Genomic DNA, 19443 nt, shown 5'->3' on the forward strand with positions numbered 1-19443 from the left:
AGGACCAAGCTCCGAACCATGGGAGACAGAGCCTTTTGCCACGCCGCTCCCTGTCTTTGGAATGCTCTCCCTGACCACCTGAGAGCTCCATTGACCCTGGACACTTTTAAAAAAGGCCTAAAAACCTACCTTTTTAAAAAAGCCTTTGATTAGGCCATTTTATTATTATTATTTTTTTCTCTGGAGACGCTCGCTCTCCATGTTCATATTTTTAATGTAGCACTTTGAGACTGTTCATTCAGTATAAAGTGCTCTACAAATAAATTTATTATTAAATCAAATTTATTTGTAGCACATTTCATGTACAAAACAATTCAAAGTGCTTCACATAAAATAAAAGCATTGCAGCAGGGAGTGGAAGAAGCATTAAAAACACATAAAAGAATATAAAGAGAAACAAATAAAATCATTTAAATGAATTTAAAAACAAGCAACAGTCCATATAAGTTCAACGATAGCGTGCAGATTTCATGCATAGACACATGAGAACAGAAATGTTTTTAACCTGGATTTAAAAATGTCTCCATTTGGTGAAAGTTTAATCTCCACTGGCAGTTTGTTCCACTTGTTTGCAGCATAACAGCTAAATGCTGCTTCTCCATGTTTAGTCTGGACTCTGGACTGGACCAGCTGACCTGAGTCCTTGGATCTAAGAGCTCTGCTGGCTTTATATTCTCTGAACAGATCACAGATGTAAACCATCAGCAGGCTTTTAAAATCTATTCTGTGACTGACTGTGAAGCCAGAGTAAAGACTTTAAAGCTGCTGTGATGTGTGCATCACACCATATCAGCAACAACCTCAACTGTAATGAAATATTCTTTATTTGAAGGCTTCGGTCGGCTTCTTTTGAATCAACACAGGGTTTTTTTGTGGGTGAGCCGAGGGACGGGGTTTGATTTTCCGCTTTGTCACAGTGTACGTTTGTGTGCCTCCTTCAGGTGAACCCGCAGCTGTTCAGCAGCAGAGAGAAGGAGCAGATGCACGAGCTGATCGACACCATGCTGGCCTACAACCTGTCGTACAGGCAGGACCGCACGCCTGAAGGCCAGTACACCTACGTGCTGGAGCCGTAAGTCCAACACATCGCAGCGTATGGAGGCACGCCGAACAGATGTGCATTTTTTCTTTTGTTTTGTTTTTGTTTTTGTTTAATATTCTTTATTGATGTGTATACAAGAGTAACAGAGGCACTTACGTATAGCGGTATACAATGGTGTGGTCATTAAACATGTTTGTATACACCCTTAGATTTAAATTATAATTTTATGTTTTAAGAACAAATAATTGCAGGAAAAAAAAGGCCAAATAGACTATACAATGAAAAAGGATTTATGACATAGTCTGTTTAAGATGATTAAACTGTCTGCATAAACATAACAGATAAATTACATAAATAATAGAAAAATAAATAAATAAATAAATAAAAGAAGAAATGGATAGATAAAGACTTTATTAATCCCAATTTGGGAAATTGTTTTGTTGCAGCAGCATACAGTAAAGATATGAAAACAATTAAAGTAGTAAAAACAAGCAAATAGAATAAAATAAATATAAAATAAATAAAAATAGTGAATAAACATTCGCTATGTACAAATCTACAGTAATTTTTTTTTTTCTATAATAAATTTTTTTTTCCATAATAAAAAAAAAAGTCCATAAATATTTGCCATTTACTGTAAAATTTGCTCAAGTTTCTTCAACTTGAATATCTAATTTTCTCTACTTTCAAAAATGACACAGTCTCTTTGATCCATTGTGTGCTGGAAGGAGCTGTTCTGGATTTCCAATTCTTTAGTGGCAGATGGTTTGTATGTAGCGTATGGAGGCACGCGGAGCAGATGTGCATTTTGTGGGGGTGTTGAAGGTCACGGCTCCTGTCCACATGTTGGTTCTCTGCATGGCGGCTTAGAGGAGCGTAATCCCCTTAACACCTGGAGGGGTGGGTGTGTGTTTGTGCGTGGTAATCGTGGCGTTAGAGCAGGGTAGCAAACGGAAAAGCGTAACCAGGGGGGGGGGGGGACAGGTGGCTGGACAAACAGAGGAGAGGGTGGATAGATTCAGTTTGGATTGATTAGAGAGATAAATTAGTAGGAAATCTGCATTTATGACACAAAGGCTGTCAGAATTACATCAAATCTGGAAGATGCTTTGACTTTGTAAGGCTTCGTGACTCCTGAGTTACACCACAGACTGACTGACTGACTGACTTCAGCCATGTGGGATCAGACCGAAGAGCGGCGGGCTGCCGGCGGCGGCTCCTTCTTTCAGGCTCGCTGTGACGAAGTCCTGGTCACCAACGACTGGTGCCTGCCGCTGGTGTTGGCCCTGCTGCTGCTGCTGCTGCTCTACACCTTCCTGTACCTGCCCTCTCTGGCACACCACAACGCCACGCTCTGACAGATGCAGGATCCAGGCATTATGGGGCGCCGTGGGGCTATAAAACATCAGACAGCCACTCCCAGCAGGACTCTGATTGATCAGATTCGGGTGGAACTGACGTTGGAAGCTTTGAGCAGCAAGAGACAATGAACTTTAACCTTTTTAAAAGCTTGAAATGTTCTCTACCGCAACATAATGCTTCGATCTGAGGACTGTTGCAATATTCCCAAAATTGATATGATTATGTGTTGAAATATAAGTAAAGTGAAGCCAGAACGTAATGTAAGTGATGTTGATAAATGATATGGACCTTGTGGTAAATGGATAATATCTCTCTGTGCTTTCAGCCATGAACTGAAGGGTTAACACTCATTTCTACGACCTGCACCGTGTGTTATTTGTGAGGGCGGCTCAGCTCTGATATTTAACAGTTTTCCTGCACGGCCGGCGTAAATCGTAGTAAGAACTCACTGTTTTTGTTGATCCATCAAGCGTTGGGTGAGACTACGCGCTTCTGTGAGTGTGCTGAAGCTCTTAAGAAGATTACGCTTTTAGAGGATGACATATTCAGGGTTTTCCGCTCAGGGAAAACACGGAAACCGTGGCGCCCAAAGTGGAAGTTTGCTCTGTTTGAGGCGCAAACGCTCACGTTTCTTACATTAATTCGATTTAATGCAGCGTAGTCTAACAGTACTCCTGCTTTTTTTTTTTAAGAGTAGTTTCTGTGGTGTGTGAGTTTGGTTAGCTCCGTTAAAGGGATAGATGTGTATTTGTGTCATTTACAGCACATGAAAAAATGTACGCGATATTTCTAGTTTGCCTTAACTTTCAACTTTGAAGTACTGTTGGTATCTTTTACCACAACTCTAACGTATTCACAGTTTGCTGGATAAGCATCCTCAATATCAGTCCGTATATTGCAGTGGTGGCCAACCCGCGGCGTTCATATAAATGTTTTTTTTAAATTTTTTTCCGCTTGGTTTGAGTTCAATACGGCAGGGGTCTCCAACCTTTTTTTGCTCCATGGACCGGTTTAATGTCAGACAATATTTTCACAGACCGGCCTTTCAGGTGTGGCGGATAAATACTACAAAATAAAGTAATACAACTAACACAGACCCTGTGCTATTTAGTAAATATAATAATAAACTTGAATCCACTGTGTACTTGTGTGTAACTTTATTAGCAGCGTCCTCCTGACGTAACATCCTCTCTGCCTCCTAACGCACTCTGGTCGCTATGGTAACGCTTAAACATGCCTTCAAAATGCAGCTTTCTTTTTCTTAGTGGTCACAGCCTCTTCTTCCGTCTCCTCACTGGGAAGAAGCTTTCCAAACACGCCTGTTTTTGACTCATTTTGCTTTAATATCAGCGCTGATGTGACCGAGACGAGAGCGAGTCAAGAACAAACGGATGGAACGGAGAGAATTCAGTCATTTTTCAAAAATAATGTGGCTCTTTGTGGTAACACAGTAAAAAATGCGGCTCTGACCGGTTGGCCACCCTTGGTATATTGTGTACTGATGTTGTTTTATCCAGTGATTTTTAAACCTGACATTTCACCAGGTGAGTGCTCAGATTGGCACTTTGCTCCACTGACTTTTGTCCAGTGTTCCTTCCTTCTTATAAAAGACAAATGATGAGAGCAGCAGCTTTCTGAACGAGCTCCAGAGGTCTGATGGCAGAAGCTTGTGTGTTTTCTCGTGTTTGCAGGCGCGTTGAGGAGGTGGCGAGGTTTCCAGGCCTGCCGCCGCACCGCCAGCTGACCTACCAGGCCAAACAGACCATCAGCAGAGAGATGGAGCAGGAGAAGATGAGGAGAGCCGAGCAACTGATGCAGCGGCGAAACCCTGCGCCGGTGCAGAAAGAGGAGGAGAAAAAGAGCGCCGCTCCTAAAGCAACACGCAACCATCAGCAGAGGCTGGAGAACATTGTCAGACAGACCACGGTGGAGACCAGGGTGAGACGCACAGACACGCTCTCAAACTATTTCTGAATCTTTTTAGACTTTATTTTTATAGAAAGAAACAACATATAATAAACAGAAAAACATGGAACAAACAGTTGGTCACCTACACATTCAAACAGACTTTATGCTGATGATGCAAGTCGGTTCATACAGTAATGGCTCAGTGAGCATCTCTCGTGGCCACAAACACAATCCATTTTTCCCAGTATTGCGAATACTTATCGATCCGTAGACTCACCGAAAAGCTCATCCTTTCCATATTTTGAATATTTGGCACAACATCTATCCAGTCTGTCTCTGTTGGAGGTGAAGCCTGCAGCCATTTCCGGGTTACAGCTTTCTTGCCGGCTGCTAATAATATTTTTAAAAGTGACATTTTTTTTTTTTTTAAACATATCTTTATTGCACATTTTGTTAATTAACAAACGGTGAACAACATAGAACAAAAAGGTACATACAAGAAGAAAAAAAAAAAGCATAGCAATAAAAATTATTAAAATGCAATTAATAAATAAATAACTGGAAGGAGAAAAAATAATAAAATAAAATAAATAATTAATAATATAAATGTGTATACTAATTCAGCTCTTCATTCCAGCCATCTACTTCAATGTCATTTCTTTCAAGGAAATCACAGAAAACCTTCCAGACTTTCCAAAACTTGTCAAGTTTATTTTTTGTGGTGTAGCTTATCCTTTCTAAAGCCAAGTAAAAAGACATCCCTGTTAGCCATTGTGAAGTGGTACAAGGTTTTTCCCTTTTCCATGAACGGGCTGTACATCTTTTAGCTTCCAGAAAACAAATATTGAGTAGGGATTTTTCATTTTTGGAGGTCACAAAATTGTCCGGGTGAATGTTTAGCAAACATAACTTTGGTTTGAGAGGTACTTCTTTTTCAATGATTCGACTGGCCAGGCTTAACACTTTTTCCCAAAAAGAGAGGATCAGAGGGCATTCCCACATGCAATGGAGTAAAGAACCTTTTTGTTGATTACATTCAATGCAAGTGTCTGGGATATTTGGGTTAAAAAGGTGCAGCTTACTTGGGGTTATATACTGTCTACTTATCCATTTGTATTGTAGTAATTTAGAGTTTGTATTTATAGTTTGAGTTTGAGCTGTTAAACAAGCTCTGGCCCATTCTTCCTCTGTTATATTTTAAAAGTGACATTTGTCTCGCACCAGTAAATATCTTCAGAAGGTTTCATGGGCTCAGCTTCTCACCTGCAGGTCAATCATCGGGATGCTGAGGTTTTACTTCACAAAATGGCGCCAGAAACTCTTAAGTAGAACAAACGGTGTTTCCTGTCAGGCAGCTACGAAACAAACAGCTTGTTTATTCAATGGCCTGCGACAGTTTGTGTTCTCTCGGCCTATAATTTGCTTTAAAGGAAAAACGTATCCCATCTGTTGGAGACCCAGGGAAGTTGGCCAAAGGGAAAACCGTGAGAACTTTTCATCCCCGCTGCGCAAAGTTGTCCAATTGCGCTGATTTCCATGAAAGCGGGCTCTATCGGGCAAGCGTTTAACCTTTCCTGAGGCTCTTAACGTGATGTCATGACGTGTCACATGACTGCTGGAAGGAGCGCACCTTCGCCCATTATTCAGCTGCGGGAGATAAGAACCCTCGGGATTTTATTGTTTGCAATTTCGAGATGGATAGTTCGTCAGATTCTGATGTTGGAATCGAAGAGTTTGACGAGTTTGATGGTCAGGGTTATCTTTTTGAACCTTTAAATTAGGTTAAACGCTTGCCTGATAGAGCCCGCTTTCATGGAAATCAGCGCAATTAGACAACTTTGCGCAGCGGGCATGAAAATTTCTCGCGGCTTTCCCTTTGGCGGTCTCCAACAGATGGGATATGTTTGTAAAATGGCCGGAATTCTCCTTTAAGCGTTGTTATTTTTTATAGGGAAGAAAAAGCTGCTTGGCCGGGTGATTTTATGCTTAACTGCATGTAAAGCCGGCCGTCAGCACTGTTCCCCTTCCTCTCCTCCGGTCTCTGTTCCTGTGTTGCGAAACAACGTATTCATTAAGCCTATTGAGCGTATATTTTTGTATTTTGTCTTTGATTGTGGCAGTTTCGGTTCTCGTTCTAGAAAGGACTGAAAATCAAAACCCTCTCTGAGTGATCTGCATTGTTGTCATGGAGTGATGGAGCCTCCAGGGGGAAGAAACGGGGATAATGAGAAGCCACTGGGTCACAGTCCCTTAGGGTGAAACCAGGAAAATAGGCTAATGAGGAGGTGTATGTGCCTGGGATTGTTCGCTGATATTGACCTGGTTACAGAGGACAGTGTTTTACCGACTTCCTCGCTGAATTCTCCTCTTCCTCGTGTGTTTGTGTCCTGCAGCCGGAGGTGGATTTCTTTGGTCGAGCTGTTGCCCCCAAACCCCAGAAACAACAGCTGTCATCAGACACAGGTACCGGAGCGACTCTGCACTCAGTGACATTATTTTGGCTTCATTCATTAAAGGGACAGTTCGCCTCTTCTGACATGAAGCTGTGTAACATCCCATATCAGCAACATCATTTCTGAACATCTTCTTACCCCCTGCTGCGTCCTGTGAGCAGAGTTCCAGCCTCGTTTTGGTGTTGATGAAGGTAGTCCGGCTAGTTGGCTGGGGTTTAAAAAATAAAGCGTTTTGCTTCTCAGAACAATATGCGTTCAAAAGAGTAATACATTTGCATCACAAAATGGTTGTGATGCAAATCACAACGATTTGCATCACAAATTTTTCTCCAGGAAAAAGTCAGACCTCACATCGCGGCCTTCTAAGCTTCCAAACTACATTTTCTAAGAAAGGCTGTGGGCGGCAGCAGGTGGTTTGATTCTTGCACGCAATTCCGACTTGATGGTTTAAAAATTATATGTAGTTTATTTCCAACAAAAAATATGAACAAAACAATAACTAAAAATCTGTTACAACTTAGATGAAAAACTAAAGTTAACTTAATCTGATTTTACAAGCTCAAAAAGTGGTCAAAAAATAATTTTACCAAAACCTCCCGTCTTCACAGCGGACATCTGACCAACAAAAAGCTCTTCCAACACGCCCCTCCCCCCCCCCGGTGTGTTCTTAATCTCTCTGATTAATGGGAGGGTCTAAAAGTTACCAAAATAATCTAAACATTTTCAAATTTAAAAATGAATTACAGATTTTGATTCCAAACTAACTAAAGTATATTCGAACTGCCCAAAGAAAACTAAATTGATAGAACTTATGATTTACAAACATAAATGGCCACAACGCACTATTTTCTCTCCCTTCGTATCACTGCCTGCTGCCGACAGCCGCGCCTGTTACGGTGTTTGCTGCTCGGTCTGCACTTCGGTCTGCACAGCAGGCAGTGATAGGAAGGGAGAGAAAATAGGGCCAAGCGATTGTGAGGTCTGACTTTTTCCTGGAGAACCATTTTGTGATGCAAATGTATTACTCTGTTGAACGCATATTGTTCTGAGAAGCAAAACGCTTTATTTTTTAAACCCCAGCCAACTAGCCGGACTACCTTCATCAACACCAAAACGAGGCTGGAACTCTGCTCACAGGACGCAGCAGGGGGTAAGAAGATGTTCAGAAATGATGTTGCTGATATGGGATGTTATACAGCTTCATGTCTAAAGAGGCGAACTGTCCCTTTAAGGTAAAAACATTCCTCACCACACACAGGACTAACACAGCTTCATCTACAACCTTTTTATGTTTGTGAACTCTACAGTAGAATAAACGGTCTTCATATTCCTTTAATGTAAAATACTCCCAGAACTACGGCCGTTCTTCTTTAAAGCTGTCAGTGTAATTCCAGAAACCCAACGAGACTTTTCTGAGTGGTTTTCGGGTTTTCAAACGTGTGACACCACCAGGCAGATAACAGCTAATGTCCAGCAGCCCCACCGCCTTTGGCAAACATTACTTTAAAAGGATGTTTCATTTTTTTTTGCTGTCAGTCATATGTATCTTTTTATTTTTTAAACATAAAATGCTATTAGTGCCTTCCAACAACTAGCATGTCGGGCCCAGATTCTGCACTCAGCGGTTGTGGCAATTAAAAGTGGACCCATTAAAATCACTAACTTTCCCCAGAGCAATCGATCAACAGGGTAATCGGGGTGGAAAAGCAGAGCTGTGGCTGTTTGTAGGTCAGAGCAGGAACAACAAGGCAAAGACTCCACCAACTATAACAGGCACTGCTCCAAATGCTGGAGTGTCTTGCTGCCCTTGCTGATAACCCAGACCTCCATTTGAGCACACTGATAAGTGGATGTCTTCCACAGACGTGGGCTCGGTGCCGTCGGTCGTTTTAGGCTCCATGATGAGTTAAGATCGAGTTAAATCTGTAGGCTCAGTGGAGCTGAAAGTGAATACCTACATTTACTTTACGTACATACATTTGTATGTGTGTGTGTTAATCAGGTGGTCGGACACATGGCCCCAGTCATTTCTGTTCCATGACAGCTGAAATCGCCTGCACTGGAAAAAAAAATGCCCCTCCAAAAATAAGTAAAAAAACAACAAATAAAAGACGTTTTTGCTTGAAATAAGCAAAAAAATCTGCCAATGGAACTAGTGAAAATCAGCTTGTCAAGATTTTTCTTGAAATAAGATGTGATATTTAGGACTTTTGAGATAAAAGTGATCTTGAAATTAGCTTAAAAACCTCTTCAAATGTAAAAAAAAAAGCTTGTTTCATATGATATGTGACTCAAAACAATTTGTTTTCAAGACTTTTTCATTTAACAAGATATTCCAGATGTATTGTCTTCAAACAAGTCCCTATATCTGGCTGAAATGGTGCTTGTTAGGCAGTTGTGTCTTATATTAAGTGTAATGAGATATTTTGACTAGAAATGAGACAAATATACTTGGTAAGACTTTCATTTTTTTCAATGTGTAGATTTTTTTTTTTTTTAGAAAATAACTAATTATTATACTAATTACTTATTATACTAATACTGTTTGCGTCGGTTAGAGGTGACGGTAGCAGCGTTTTCATCACTCAGTGGGGTCACATGGCACTGAAAGGATCAGATTATTGGCTAAATTACAATCAGAATGAGCTGAGCGAGGGTAATTCTCCTTGGATATGTGGAGGTGAATGAATGGGATCAGAGGCACAAAGCATGTCATACCCCGGTATGATAGGTGGCGCTGTACCCATTCCAACTGTTGCTAATAGAGCCACTTCCTGTTGACCTCTTCACCACCAACAACAACAACAAACTCAGGCGTTGGAGAAAGATGGAGAACGCAGAGCCAGATGAAGCTACGTCCCTCTACATTTGGTCTGTGATGAGCTGCTTGTTGCACAAACTCGATGCCCAACGGAGCATTCTCCATCGCGTTGTTTGTTTCTTTCTGACGGCGACAACAACAGGAATATCGTCTCCTTTGACTTCCGGGTCACGACCCCGGGAAAACATCTGGAGCATGCGCAGAACGCAAAGTCTGATTCACCACGTGCTTCAGCGTCTACAAGCAGGTTTAGAGTGACTTTCAACCCAGTTATCTCGGGGTCTGAATCCCATCCGATCCAGTTCTTAGTCAGATTAAGGTGTCTACATGCACTTAATAACTCAGTCTGATTGTAATTTAGCCAATAATCTGATCCTTTCAGTGCCATGTGACCCCACTGAGTGCTTTACTGCATCCGATGAAAGTCCCGTGGAAACTTAAACGCTTATCTAAATCTTCCTTTTCCCCATCAAAGCTTTTGCTCTCGCTCGGGGGGGTTTTGTTCCTTGTTGTTAGGGTTTGATGTTCACAAGAGGAGACGACATCAACACAAATAACCGATCAGCTGTTTCTGATGATGGGGAATGTATGTGGAGGGAGAACATGCTGCAGCCTTTCATCACCTTCAAACATGTCAGAAGTTCACTCAACATTTGAGTGACGGTCGTACGGAAACCCGGCCGTGGGAAAACTGGATTCAAACAACGATTTTACAGATTTTTGTTAGGATTAAGTTTGTGTTTTTCGTTCTCTTTCTCTTCCCTGTAGGTGATAAGTGTGCAGTTCTCGCTATGGGAACAGCGGTGGGCAACAGTGACGTGTGGTTCCGGTTCAACGAGGGCATGTCCAACGCTGTCAGACGAAACGTCTACATCAGAGAACTTCTGTAACACCCTCACACACTCACACACACTCTCTGCTTATCTGTATCTGTTCGTTCTGTGGGGAATTAAAACATCCCAATCAATTCGCAAGCATTTCTGTTAATTCAAAACAGTCTTTATTTGGATTGACAGTGTAAAGAGCCAATAAAAACATGTTGTTGAACATTGCTCAAACCTCTAGAAAGCTACTCAGTGCTATACACACTCTCACACACACACTCACACTCACACTCGTGCACACACACACACACACACACATTGGTCTTCACATCCTTAATAGCATTCAGGAATCTCCAAATAAATAAACATGATAAAAGCAATAAGGTGTGTGTGAGAGGGAGTGAGTGTGAGAGTCGGTGCAGCGAGGCCGTGTGGGAGTGCAGGATTCTTTTAGATTGTATGCATCCGTCATTGATTGATAGCGTGCGTGCGTGCGTGCGTGCATGTGTGTGTGACGCCATTAGAGGATCACACACTTGCCCTTCTCCACCCAGGGGTTGGCTCGCATCAACTCGGGGTTCAGAAACGGATCTTCGCAAACACAGCCCTCGATCCACTTCACCAGCCTGCGAAAACAAAGCAAAATTAACTAAAATGCGTGTGCACGTGCGTGTGCACGGACGGCGGAGACTCACTCGGTAACGGTGATGGAGGATTTCTCCCTGTTGATTGCCAGCTGATACTGAAGGCTCTCCACTTCTCTCCTCATTTGGGGGACATCTAACTCCTCCATGATGCTGCTGCTCGTGCACACAAGCAGAAAAACACAAACCTGAGCAGACAGAAGCGTCAGATTTCTAGATTAGAGGAAGTGGATTTCAGGCTATTTTTTATTTATTTTTTTAATTCAGAAAAACACAAACCTGAGCAGACAGAAAATAATAATAATATATTTTATTTATAAAGCACTTTACATCAATTTAATGACCTCAGAGTGCTACATTTTAAAACAAACAAAAAAAAAACCCAGTAAAATAATATTAAGATAATTCAGAAGATAGATAGACTTTATTGATCCCGAAGGAAATTCAAGCATCCATTAGCGAGACGTAATAAAGCAATAAAAATGTTTATACAATTATAAACGGTTTAAAAATATAAAGTGACCAGTGAAATAAGACCAAAAGGAAGCCTCGGTTTCAGAGGTGGGTTCCATGACGAGTAAGTGGATTTCAGGCTATTTTTTATTTATTTTTTAATGACTTCTTCAGCCGTGTGTTGAGTAACCCCGTCAGCCTGTGGAGGACCACTGTTCTGTCCAAAGTCGGTCCTGGGGGGCCGCTGTCCTGCAGGTTTTAGACGTTTCTCTGCTTCAACACACCTGATTCAGATCAGTGCATCATTAATCTGTTGAAGAGGTCCATTTAATCTGAACCAGGTGTGTTGAAGCAACATCTAAAACCTGACTGAGGTGTTATTTAATGCTCGTTATTTTCTACAAAGAGTGGGAATCGCCCCTTTTTGTAGAGCGTAGAAACATGGAAAGAGCGAAGGAAACCGAACAAGGCAAGGCTGCGCGGCGAGACCCTCAAACCGCAAAACACCAACTGTAAGGGGACTATTTTTCAAATTCCAGCGACTTTTACACAAGGCGAAGAAGCAATGCAGAGTATAGAAATAATTAAATAGTTGCACTCGGATACAACTGACCTGCTTTTCATGTTTATTAATAACACCCCCCCTCCCACAAAGAAGAAATAACAGTCTTGTTACGTTCATACTCTTATCGTGCCAAATATCCACAGATTCATTTGATTTAGCAAAGATTCAATGAGAATACATAAATAAATTAATCATATTTTAATTAGTTTATTTAGCAAAAATAGGACAAATCTTTTGATGGGGCCTATTTCCAGCTGCGGAATGACACAGATACAATGGCAGATGTCCTAAAATAAACTGGCATCGCATTCATCTTTGAATAGTTTCAGAGAGACTGTGGAGCTGCGCGCTTTGTGGCACAAACCAAAAGCTGCTGTTTGCTTTGGAATCCAGTCCTCTGGATAGCTGTGTGTATATATAATTACATATATGTAGCCTATATGTGTGAGGATGTTCTAAGCCGTATCACCTGGTGAAAGTTGAAAAGGACCAAAAGGCGCATCAGTACGCGCGGCGGTGTGTTGGCGCGCTCTGTCACAGCTTTGGCAGTTTGTGACTGAAATGTGGCAAATCCTGCCGAGTGGTATTCAAATGTGGTGACCGGGCTGAGCCTGAACTGCAGCAGCAGCCATGAAGATGGGGAAACACACATGAGATACCGGCTGTTATCCCCGTTTAAGGCCGGCATGGAGCCAAAGGACGGCTCGGCTCGGCACTGCGTGAGAAACGGGTTTTATTTGTATAGCGCCGGACCACACAGTTTGGTTTTTATTTTTTGGAGTTTGTCAGTTCCCTTTTTAAAAAGCGTTTGGGACAAAAATAAATAAATAAAAATCACGGTTAGTTTTCTGCTGTGAGCTCCAGTCAATAACGGCGGCGGCTGCGCAGACAGAATCCGGCAAACACGCAGACAATGTCGGCTCGTTTTGTGATTTATTTATTTATTTTTTCCAATAAGAAACACCTTGGCTTGGAAAATCACATGCGCCAAGCCTTCATTAAAAGAAATGAACGGATAAATGGATTAGTTTGCGCCAGATGCCTGTGGAAACATCTCCGGACTGACGGATTCTGCCATTAAATTTCAGTTCTTTGCAGGGACGTGCGCAACGTTTGAAAATAGGAATAAGTGCACAGTTTGCGGCGTGCACCGACGGAGGAGACTTTGCTTTCTTTTATTTTTATTCCCGTTTTAATCTCTGGCTCTTACACGCGCGGGCTGTGCTCATGATTTCTATCCCTAACGCGCAGTCCAGCCCCGCCCGGCCACATTAGCACAGGGCAGAGGGAGAGTTCAGGTTAACCAAGGATCAGTCCGGTCCTCTCTATCTATCGCACCCCCCTCCTCCTCCTCCTCCTCTCCATCATCATCATCATCTCTTCATCTTTTTAATGGATCTAAGTGGGTCGGCTGCGCGGTGCCTGTTTCCTGCAGCAGCAGCCATCCCACTGCGTCCCTGACGAGGCCTTCATCACTTAAATAGAATATTCTCTACATGTGCGACAGTGACAGAAGTCTCCATCACTCACATGAACCGGGACGCCACTGCTCAGCCTCCACGCACTTATTACGGTACATTTCGGTGTATCTTCCGCATAACCGCCGATAATAATAATAACCCGAGTTTAGGCGTCAGCTGACTGCAGGAAAACATCAGCTTTGATGTGTCGTGATTGGAAAAATAAAAATAAAAAATGGATGCAAACACACGAGCTCTTACCGTCGGGCCTGTCGGGGAAGACCGCTGCTCGAGTTGGTGTGCAGCCGGCGGACAGAGGATGCGGACCGGACTGTGACGGTGGCAGGAGCCGCTCGGAGTGGAGAGTCGGTGGCGTCTCGCCGGCAGAGGAGTCCGGGTTGAGTGTGGGAGGAGGCTGTCCGCGGCACAGAGCGAGGCACTCCCCTGCGCTCCTCTCTGGTAATGACTGGATGCGCAGGGTGGAGACAGACCTGCCGCCTGCTTTGACAGTCAAACGAGGGGCCGGTGCCCAGCACGCACCTGTATGCAAATGTGGGCGCACAGTGTGGCTCAGCAGGGGAAGGAAATTACGCAAATGAGGGCGCGCTCCAAAGGGAAAACAGGCAGGGAGTTCATTTTGTAATGAGCAGAGGTGATTCATGGCAGCTGGGAGATTTAGAGCCAAGAATGGATACAAAACTACCACGGAAGCCTCTTTATTCACTCTCAGCACAACAATAGCCTAAATACCTGAAATGATAGCCTATAAAACCTGATTTGGATTTGCCTTTTAATCTGATTACTAAACTATATAGACTTTCTCCCCTTGGCGCTACCCCTCCATTTAGCAGAGGTAGGTGCCCTTGTTCTTTTGGGGGTAATCTAGAAGTTGTGGTCCTCTGACCATCCTGATGGTTATTAACACCACATTCTAAGAGCTACTGCTCCTTAATCCCCAAAAGATAAGGGTACATATCGTCAAAATGGTAGGGTAGAGCCAAGAATGGGTACAAAACTACCACAGAAGCCTATTTATTCACTCTCAGCCCAACAATAAATATCTGAAATGATATGAAACCTGATTTGGATTAGTCTTTTGCTTTTTAATCTGATTACTAAACTATATAGACTTGGGCCAAATACCACTTTCTCCCCTTGGAGGCAAGGTGCCCTTGTTCTTTTGGGGGTAATCTAGAAGTTGTGGTCCTCTGACCATCCTAATACAGTCTTACAGTCGTATCTGGCCGACAGGACCTTTTCTGTCCAGCTCGGAGACTGTCTCTTCTGTTGCCCCCCTAACCTGCGGGGTCCCTCAAGGCTCCATACTTGGTCCCATCCTGTTTCTGCTATACATCCTACCCTTAGGGGAAATCCTGATCAGACATAACATCTCCTTCCACTGCTTTGCCGATGACGTTCAGCTATATCTCCCCCTAAAGGCTGATGGGCAGGCTGCGATCCATTCTTTAGTTGACTGTCTGGCAGACATCAAGTCATGGATGAGTGCCAACTTCCTCAACCTAAATGAGCAGAAGACTGAGATTATTGTCTTTGGCAATCCTCCCCCGGCTTTCTCCACCGATGCCCTGGGCCCTCTCGCCTCGAACATCAGGCCTTCTGTCAGAAATCTGGGCGTTATTTTCGACAGTGCCTTCAAATTCAATAAGCAGGTTAGTGCAGTGGTTAGGAAAAGCTTTTTCCATCTAAGAACCCTAGCAAAGATCAAAGCATACCTGCCCCAGAGTGCTCTTGAGAGAACTATCCATGCCTTCATCTCTTCCCAACTGGACTACTGCAATGCCCTTTACACTGGCATCGACAAATCCCAAATCCACCGTCTGCAGCTGGTTCAAAACTCTGCTGCCCGTCTCCTCACCCGCACAAAAAAACGTGAACACATCACCCCGGTCCTTGCATCACTCCACTGGCTCCCTATTCACTTCCGTATCAATTTCAAACTGCTACTCATAGTCCACAAATCCCTCCATGGCTTGGCCCCCTCATATCTGTCCGACCTCCTCCACCGTCACATCCCCCCTAGAGCACTTCGTTCAGCCGACCTACTGCTTCTGGAAGTGCCTAGGTCCAGGCTAAAATCAAAAGGAGACAGAGCCTTTGCCATAGTGGCCCCCACTCTCTGGAACCGTCTCCCCCTCCACATCCGCGCAGCCGATTCGGTAGATGGTTTTAAATCCCTGATAAAAACCCTTTTAAACTGGCCTTTGGTTAGGGTCCTACCTTGTTTTTAAACACTTGTATATAGTGTCCCCTGGTTGCCTTAAATGTTTTTCTTTTCCTTATTTTAAATCGTCACCAGTCACTGTTCTCTAGCCCTTTTTATCTATTATTTGATATTTTCTTTTGTTTTTCTCTTCCTCCATGTACTTTTTGACTGTAAAGCACTTTGGTGCGGCTCTGCCGCTTGTAAATGTGCTATATAAATAAACATTTACTTACTAATGGTTATAACACCACAGTCTAAGAGCTACTGCTCATTAATCCCCAAAAGATAAGAGCACATATCGGCAAAAATGGTAGAGTAGAGCCAAGAGGAGGGATGTGGGACTCTGAAAGGTGTCTGGTCTGGAGGTGAGACCTCATCTTCCTCTGATGTGATGCTGTAGGACCACCTCTAAACCCAATTCAAAAGCCCCTTCATTGATTCAAATGTCAGGGAAAAGGGTGAAAACAGCAGTGGGAGGTCTTGCTCCCAAATATGAGGCTGATTAATAAAACACAAAACATGTTACATCTGCAAAATATAAGTAGTTGTTGGCTAAATGCACAATTCACATGTTAACATTTCACTGCCTTAATTCAAGTCACTTTATAGTTTTTTTTAACAACTGGGAAAAAAAAAAAAAAAAAAAACATACTGAAAAGCAACAATTTATTCTTTATTTAGATAAGAGCTTCACAAAATAAACAAACGTATACACAAATAAATCCGGACTTGTCGCGGCCTCGCTCGGGTTTGTTCCGGCATCTTGTGGGCGGCGTTTTTCAGGCACCGAGGAACCTGTGAATACAGGCAGAGTTTAAGCTACATCATCCTTTGTGATGAAAATAAATAAAAGGTTATAATCCACGGTAGCCAGAAAATAGAACCAGGAGCTGAAAGTAAAGACTTGCCAGAAAAATATGAACTTACCACTGAAGTACAATCACTGCACACCCTGAAGAGGACGGACATCTTTGTTGAGTCCAACCTGCAAACAGAGAGGAGCTCAGACACGAGTCGCACCAAAACAAGACCAGCGTTGCACGTGCACAACTGCAGGAGCCTCAGAATAAAGTCTGAATCAGGAGCCGAAGCTCTCATAGTAGGTGTCAGAAAAGTTTTGGTAGGTTTGATCATCACAGGCTAAAACTGGCTGAGGCAGCAGCAGTTACAGACTCACCTGCTCTTAAACCCTTTGGACCATCTGAAAGGGAAGATCTTCACCCAGATAGTGGTGTTGTTTTCAGGCTCATTCTCACCTGTAAAGGGACAATTTTACAAGGAAGTTACAGAGAGCGACGTGTTTGAAGACTGTACTGATACAACATTAAAGCAATACTATGTAACTTCTCAAAAAGCCCATTATGGAGCTCCCCCTACAGGCTTGGAGGTAATGTACAGTTACACTGTCATAAATCTCTTTCTCTTCCTTGCTTCATCAGTCAACGTCTTCTTCAGTTTCTTCGGTGCCTCTGCCATGATGATCGTACTGAAGATGTTTCGCTAGCTTAGCCTTATACCTGGGAGCGTGAGAGGGGTCCATTTGTTTTTGCGGTAGGTGTGCCAGAAAGCAAGTCAAAGTACTTCCGCTCAGCTCCCGGGCCGGTCCTGCAAAGTTACATAACGCAGTTTTTCCAACTCAGACCCCCGAAGGGCATAGGAGACAGGCCCATCGTAATATTAAAACTCATTCTAGCTGCGCAATTTTTTTCAAGCTGTTATGTTAAGGTAGAAATGTTACATAGTATTGCTTTAATGTGGCCTCAGAATAAAGTCTGAATCAGGAGCTGATGCTCTCATAGTAGGTGTCAGAAAAGTTTTGGTAGGTTTGTTCATCACAGGCAGAAACTGGCTGAGGCAGCAGCAGTTACAGACTCACCTGCTCTTAAACCCATCAGACCATCTTAAAGGGAAGAACTTCACCCAGATAGCCGTCTTGTTTTCAGGCTCATTTTTACCTGTAAAGGGACAATTTTACAAGAAAGTTACAGAGAGCGACGTGTTTGAAGACTGTTGATACAACATTAATGTGGCCTCAGAATAAAGTCTGAATCAGGAGCTGATGCTCTCATAGTAGGTGTCAGAAAAGTTTTGGTAGGTTTGTTCATCACAGGCAGAAACCAGCTCACAGGCCAATATAGGGAAGAACTCACCCCGCTGTTCCACATCGGCTTTCCTCTCCAACCGCGGTGTCTTTGGATTGAAGTCTTCCGTCTCACATCATCCAACCTGTGGCTGTGAAGGAAGAAGAGAAACTAAATTTAAACCATGTTTTTGCCTTTAAGTGCGAGATCAGTTGCCAAGAGGCTGATAAGAAAAACTAAATTAGTCTTCTGATAATAGGTGGTCTGCCAAAGAGTGAAATTCGATATGTTTAAGGGGGCATTTTGCAAGTCATCTCTGCATTTTGAGACCCGCGAGTACTTCGTTCATTGAGCCACATACAAAACAAACCTCGGGTTTGACAATAAAGCCATGTATTCTCAGCATTGTTTTCCATACGTCATATCCCAGCCTCCTAAAGAGGAAAGACTGTGGGGACTTTCTTAGTCGCACATATTCTAAAACGTGTTATTTTCAAAGAAACCAGCCTCAGTTCTTTGGATCCGAGCGCCCCTCCCCCTCTCTGATGCTTCCTTAAGTTGATTAAATCACACGATCCCAATTTATATATATTAAAAATAAAATAAAATGGTGCATTGCACAATAACACGATGTGACTGATTATCATATTAGATATAATAAACGGAATAGATTTATATGATTATTGGCTCCTGATAAAAATGACTAAACAGCATCATGAGGTCTGTTCTTTCTGTTCAATTACTCTGATGACCAACGCTGCCCTCTGGGTCAGGGCAAATTAAGCCTTTGTTCTCGATGAGATGTACTCCCAGGTTAAATGTTACGTTAATAAGGTTTCAGTCACCATGGTAAAAACAGGAGAAATGAACACTGGAAGGGGAACATGATGCGAACTACTCGGCTCCAGACTCAAAAGTAGGATTAAGTCGCGCTAAAGTGAAATTATCGTCAATAATATTATTATTGAGTAAATGCAATTATGATATAACAGCTAATCGTATTTCTCTACTTCCACGGGCCCATTATTGAAACTGTTAGCAGGCCGGCCACGTGTCTCGCGGAAACTCGAGTGAACAAAACTTGCAGCTCTCCACGTGTGAACATCGCACTCACTTGTTTCATTCCTTGTTGGTGGCGGTTCTCTCATCACTCGAAGAGTTTTTGCCTTTTTTCTAAAGACCATCATTACTAAAGGCTTGAAGGTCTGTTGGCTCAGAGCAGCAGGAGTGACGTCCTGTTGCCTTGCCTGACTGCGAGAAAAAGGACAGTGCTCTGACACCAGAGGCGGTTAACTTCACGGCTTCCGTCCAACGGCAACCGGAAGTCCCTCCCCACCGCCTGTGGCTAGCTGGTTAGCTACAAAATCATTTGTTGGACTCTCTGGAAGACAAATAAGCTGCTGCCTCGTTTGCTATATCTTATTAGCTGTTAGATTTCCACTCAAATATTGTAATACTACCTGAACATCGTTTTAGTTTGTTGTCAGTTGAAAGAGAAAAAGATTTTTTGAGAAAAAGGACAGTTCTCACCAGAGGGGGTTAACTTCACGGCTTCCGTCCAACGGAAACCGGAAGTCCCTCCCCCCGCTTGTGGCTAGCTTGTTAG

The 19443-nt window shown here is 42.9% G+C and overlaps 2 protein-coding genes and 1 non-coding gene across 4 annotated transcripts in view; 1 reads left to right on the forward strand and 2 right to left on the reverse strand.

Annotated features, from left to right (window-relative positions):
* The window catches only part of chtf18 (CTF18, chromosome transmission fidelity factor 18 homolog (S. cerevisiae)), a 28709-nt gene extending 17969 nt beyond the window's left edge, over positions 1-10740 (forward strand). The window contains exons 18-21 of the mRNA XM_075462498.1: positions 942-1072; positions 4096-4342; positions 6706-6775; positions 10355-10740. Coding sequence (XP_075318613.1) covers positions 942-1072; positions 4096-4342; positions 6706-6775; positions 10355-10476 — 570 coding nt within the window. The 3' untranslated portion in view covers positions 10477-10740. The remainder of the gene's footprint in view (positions 1-941; positions 1073-4095; positions 4343-6705; positions 6776-10354) is intronic.
* gng13a (guanine nucleotide binding protein (G protein), gamma 13a) lies at positions 10564-14060 on the reverse strand. Of its 2 annotated transcripts, none has more exons than XM_075462500.1 (3): positions 13794-14060; positions 11106-11210; positions 10564-11036 (listed from the first exon to the last, which is right to left on the reverse strand). In XM_075462500.1, exons 2-3 carry the CDS (start codon positions 11201-11203, stop codon positions 10931-10933), a joined length of 204 nt encoding a protein of 67 aa, XP_075318615.1. In that variant the 5' UTR covers positions 11204-11210; positions 13794-14060; the 3' UTR covers positions 10564-10930. The 2 variants fall into 2 exon arrangements, with proteins under 2 accessions (XP_075318615.1, XP_075318614.1); XM_075462499.1 differs by having other exon boundaries at positions 11106-11242; positions 13794-14057.
* A 2752-nt stretch (positions 14061-16812) lies between these two features.
* LOC142379514 (small nucleolar RNA SNORD60) lies at positions 16813-16898 on the reverse strand. Its single transcript, XR_012769735.1, has one exon. It is a non-coding gene; the product is annotated as a small nucleolar RNA SNORD60 (small nucleolar RNA).
* Between the last annotated feature and the right edge of the window lie 2545 nt (positions 16899-19443).

The sequence above is a fragment of the Odontesthes bonariensis genome, chromosome 4, assembly GCF_027942865.1.
Source record: "Odontesthes bonariensis isolate fOdoBon6 chromosome 4, fOdoBon6.hap1, whole genome shotgun sequence".
Taxonomy (NCBI): Eukaryota; Metazoa; Chordata; class Actinopteri; order Atheriniformes; family Atherinopsidae; genus Odontesthes; species Odontesthes bonariensis.

Bases quoted from the DNA above. Each gene is read 5' to 3' on its own strand.
- gng13a (XM_075462500.1), bottom strand. From the start codon at position 11,203: ATGGAGGAGTTAGATGTCCCCCAAATGAGGAGAGAAGTGGAGAGCCTT. The intron at 11,037-11,105 runs GTGAGTCTCCGC...TTGTTTTCGCAG, and splicing joins TCCTCCATCACCGTTACCGA to GCTGGTGAAGTGGATCGAGG.